The 5086-nt window shown below is 38.9% G+C and overlaps 1 protein-coding gene across 1 annotated transcript in view; it reads left to right on the top strand.

The window, feature by feature from the left end:
* Positions 1 to 5086, top strand: part of DDX4 (DEAD (Asp-Glu-Ala-Asp) box polypeptide 4) — an 88763-nt gene that overhangs the window by 32140 nt on the left and 51537 nt on the right. Inside the window, exon 7 of the mRNA XM_011942929.1 lies at positions 4999 to 5058. Within this exon, the coding sequence (XP_011798319.1) occupies positions 4999 to 5058 (60 nt within the window). The remainder of the gene's footprint in view (positions 1 to 4998; positions 5059 to 5086) is intronic.

Below are 5086 nucleotides of genomic sequence, written 5' to 3'. Positions count from 1 at the left end.
GGAGGCTGAGGCAGAAGAATCGCTTGAACCTGGGAGGCGGAGGTTGCAGTGAGCTGAGATTGTGCCACTGCACTCCAGCCTGGGTGACAGAGAGACTCCGTCTAAAAAAAAATAAGTAATTGGCATTAATCTGGAGATTTTTTTGTATGTAATGTAGGAATCAATATACATTTTTTTTCCATATGGATGTTCAGTTGACCTAGTATCACTTATTGAAAAGACTATCCCTAGTATCACTTATTGAAAAAGTGCTCACTCTGCACTACAGGGCTGTCTTTGTCCTAAATTAGGTGGCTTATGTATCTGTATCTGTTTCTCTAGGTTTTATTCCATTGGTCAGTTTTTCTATTTTTGTACCATTGCCCCATAATCTAATTACTGTGATTTCATAATAGGTCCTGATACTGGCATTGTAAGTCTTTCAAGTGCTTGTTTTTCAAGGGCTGTGGTTTGGATGTTTGTCCTTCTCATGTTGAAATTTGATTCCCAGAGTGGGAGGTAGGGTCTAATGGGAGGCGTTTGGGTCATGGGGCGCAGATCCCTCATGAATAGACCTGTTTTCCTTGTGGGGGTGTTGAATGTGTTCCCTATTAGTTCCCTTGAGAGCTCGTTGTTAAAAAGGGCCTGGTACCCTCTACTTCCTCTGCATCATATGATCGCTGAACACACCAGCTCCCTTTCACCTTCAGCCATGGGTGGAAGCAGCCTGGGGCTCTTACCAGATACCCAATCTTGAACATTTTCAGATATCAAATTGTGAGCCAAATAAACTTTTTTTTTTTCCGTTAATTATCTACTCTCAGGTATCCCTTTAGAGCAACACAAAACAAATGAAAACCTCAAGATTGCCTGTTATTTTTAGTCCTTTGCATTCCTGTGTAATTTTTAGAATCAGCTTAATCAATTTCCAGAAGAAAAACCTATCTTAATTTGGGTTGCTATAACAAAATACTATAAACTGGGTAGCTTGTAAACAACAGAAATTCATTTCTCACATTTCTGGAGAGTCAGAAGTCCGAGATCAAGGCACCAGCAGATTCATTGTCTGGTGAGGACCCATTTCCTGGTTCATAGATGGTGTCTTCTCTCTGTTTTCTCACATGGTGGATAAAGCCAGGCAGCTCTCTTGTGCTTCATTTATAAGAACACTAATTCCATTCATGAGGGCTCTATCATTGTGTGGTTACATCATATTTGTTTATTCTTCAGCTGATGAATGAGTTGTTTCTACTTTTGGGCTATCATGGCTAATGCTGCTATATTCATTTGTGTACAAGTTTTTGTGTGAACCTATGTTTTCATTTTTCTGGAGTATATACTTAGGAGTGGAATTGCTGTGTCATATGCTAAACTCTTAATGTTGAACTTTTTGAGGAACTGCAAAATTATTTTCTATAGCAGCTGTACCATTTTATATTCCCACCCTCAGTGTTATAAGGGTTCTGATTTCTCCACATCCACCAATACTAGTTTTTACTGGTGTTTTTTTAAATATAGCCATTCTACTGAGTGTGAAGTGGTATCTCATTATGGATTTTTTGTTTTTTTGAGACAGGGTCTCACTCTCACCCAGGCTGCAGGGCTCTGTCACGATCCTGGCTTACTGCAGCCTCAACCTCCCGGGCTCAAATAATCCTTCCACCTCAACCCCCTGTGTAGCTGGGACTACAGGCATGTACTACCACACTCAGCTAATTTTTGTATTTTTTGTAGAGATGGGGTTCCACTATATTGCCCAGGCTGATCTTGAACTCCTGAGTTCAAGCAATCTGCCTGCCTCAGCCTCCCAAAGTGCTGGGATTACAGGCGTGTGTGCCACAGTGCCCAGCCCTTGTTGTTGTTTTGATTGCATTTTTTGATGACTGTGATGTTGAGCAGCTTTTCATGTGCTTATTGACCATTTGTGTATCTTTGGAGAAATGTCAGTTCAGATCCTTCATTCATTTCAACAATTGGGTTGTCTTTTTATGTTTTAAGATTTATATATTCTCAATATGAGTATCATCAGCTACATGATTTGCAAATGTTTATTTTTTTAAATTTGTCTAATTTTTTTTTTTTTGAGACAGAGTCTCGCTCTGTTACCCAGACTCTGGGGTGCAGTGGCACGGTCATGGTTCACGACAGCCTCAACCTCCTGGTCTCAAGCAGTCCTCCCACCTCAGTCTCCTGAGTAGCTGGGACTATAGGCGTGTGCCACTATGCCCAGCTAGTTTTTTTATTTTTTGTAGGGATGGGGTCTCACTATGTTGTCTAGGCTTGTCTCAAACTCCTGGGCTCAAGCAGTTCTCCCATCTTGGCCTTCCAAAGTGCTAGGATTATAGGTATAAGCCACTGCATCTGGCTTGCAAATGTTTCATAACCTCCTGTGGGTTGTCTTTTCCTTTTTGAGACGGAGTCTCACTGTGTCGCCCAGGCTGGAGTGCAGTGGCGCAATCTTGGCTCACTGCAAATTCCGCCTCCTGGGTTCACCCCATTCTCCTACCTCAGCCTCCCCAGCAGCTGGGACTATAGGCACCCGCCACCATGCCCAGCTGATGTTTTGTATTTTTAATAGAGACGAGGTTTCACCGTGTTAGCCAGGATGGTCTCGATCTCCTGAGCTCCTGATCCATCCGCCTCGGCCTCCCAAAGTGCTGGGATTACAGTCATAAGCCACAGCGCCCGGCCTCCTTTTCTTGATGGTACCCTTTGAAACACTAAAATTTTAAATTTTTATCCAACCCAGTTTATCTTTTTTTGTTCTTTAGGTATTATAACTAGAAAACTGTTGCCTAATCCAGAGTCAGGCAGATTTTTTCCTTTGTTTCATTCTAAGAATTTTATAGTTTTAGTCCTTACACTTAAGTCTTTGATGCATTTTGAGTTCATTTTTATAGATGGTGTGGGGTGGGGGTCCAAATTCTTTTGCATATGGTTACCCAATTGTTGTAGCACCATTTGTTGATGTTTTATATTAATGTATCTACATGTGGATCTTTTTGGGTTTACCCTCCTTGGAGTTGAGTTTCTTGGATTTATAGATTAATAGTTTTCATGTAACTTGGGGTATTTTCAGCTTTTTTTTTTTTTTTTGTGGTAAGATCTCTATAACATAACATTTTCCATATTAACTATTCTTTTTTTTTTTTTTTTTTTTTGGTATTTTTAGTAGAGCGGGGTTTCACCATGTTGGCCAGGCTGGTCTCAAACTCCTGACCTCGTGATCCACCCACCTCGGCCTCCCAAAGTGCTAGGATTACAGGCATGAGCCACTGTACCAGGCCATGTGTTATTTTTATATAATTAATAGGTTGTAATTAATCTTGGGATCATTATCTCATTTTTGTTTGTGCTTAGCTTTATTTCCTAACTATAGAGATCACTTATTTTTTAAAATACTTTTTTATTTTAAAAGTTTTATTCATAAGAAGTTGCAAAAATAATATGGAGGATTTTCATGTACCCATCACCCAACTTCTCTTAATGTTTTCTATTTTTATTCCCACTGTGATCAAAATAATTATAGGTTTATTTTAGGGAAATAATTGGCCAAAGATATTGTGAGACTCTTTTCCTTGCCAGGTCCCAGATTAATAGTTGTTTTTTTTTCTCTAAGGCAGTAAATACTAGTTATCATCATTGTTATTCCAGGGCCAACTTTTCAAAAATTATTTCTTTCCTGCCCTTCTACATTGTATTAAGTCCTACTTTCCAGAAAGTTGTCTTGTTAATGGCTCTTCAGGATTGTTTGTCAGTTGTCAGCTGCAGCTGAAATAGGAGACTGCAACAAGAGCTTTGAGTCACTGTTTATTGTAGAACAATATTAGCTGTTAAATGGATTGGGACTTTTACACAGGAACTTAGCTAATAGCCTGCAAGCTCTTTAGTCACTTGCTCTCATTATTTTGACTTAATGTTCCCAGATGACAAGTACAAAGATCCCTTGAAACCATCTTTGTATTCCTGAATGTGACTTTTTTTGGAATCTTCTGGAAGGCTTGATGATACAGTAATAACATAGAACTTTTACATTTTGAAAAATCATTCCTTTCAGAATAAACATTTCTGGGAATCGGGCCTAGGAATTTATTTTTAACCAACTCTCCAGGTAGTTTTCAGGCCGCCTTCAGTATAGTAATCTCTCATACCACTATTTTAAAACTCTGGGAATGTTACTTCTTAATATCATTAAAAATGGAAAAGCTAGGATATCCCCAAATTATTTCATTAGGATGAATGGGGGAAAGTTTGCATATATTTAAGAAAGCGCAAATGTCTCAGGTTTATTAAGAATGGTAGATTGGCTCGGTGTGGTGGCTCACAGCTGTAATCCCACCACTTTGGGAGGCCAAAGTGGGTGAATCACCTGAGGTTCAGGAATTCAAGACCAGCCCGGCCAACATGGCAAAACCGCATCTCTCCTAAAAATACAAACATTAGCCAGGCATGGTGGCGCGTGCCTGCAATCCCAGCTACTCAGTAGGGATAATCACTTGAACCTGGGAGGTGGGGGTTGCAGTGAGCAGGGGTTGTGCCAGTGCACTCCAGCCTGGGAGACAGAGCTTGACTCCATCTCCAAAAAAAAAAAAGTAAATTACAGAAAAGATATGACGTTATAAATAGAACAGTCTAGTGGTCTATGGACCTTATGTGAGAACCACTTGATTACTTAATAGTTTAGATATTCCTGAAATCATTTTTGGTCAAACTGAAATTTATGAAATTCTTAATTTTTTTTTGACTTGTTTTCCCTAGTATAATGCTTGGCAAATAGTAGGTTCTCAATTTCATATAATAACATTTAATATTTAGATACATGAGATGATTTGCATAGGGAATTGACTCTGAATAATGTCTTTATATATCTGTTAAAATTATTTGAAGGAATATGTTTATATTTTAACTTACGAAAATATTTTGTTTTCTAACTAACTTATCTTGTGACAGTGCTATTCTTTACATATTGCATCATTTAAGTTAATTAAATGCTATTTACATGTTAAACTTTTATTCAAGGGTCTGGTAATGTCTGTGAAGATAATCCAACATGGAACAGAGGCTTTTCCAAGAGAGGCGGTAAGGACCACATTTTGGAACAATTTGT

The sequence above is a fragment of the Colobus angolensis genome, unplaced genomic scaffold (assembly GCF_000951035.1).
Source record: "Colobus angolensis palliatus isolate OR3802 unplaced genomic scaffold, Cang.pa_1.0 Scaffold212, whole genome shotgun sequence".
Taxonomy (NCBI): domain Eukaryota; kingdom Metazoa; phylum Chordata; class Mammalia; order Primates; family Cercopithecidae; genus Colobus; species Colobus angolensis.
The sequence above is the reverse complement of the archived record's forward strand: the minus strand, read 5'-3'. Positions and strand labels throughout refer to the sequence as shown.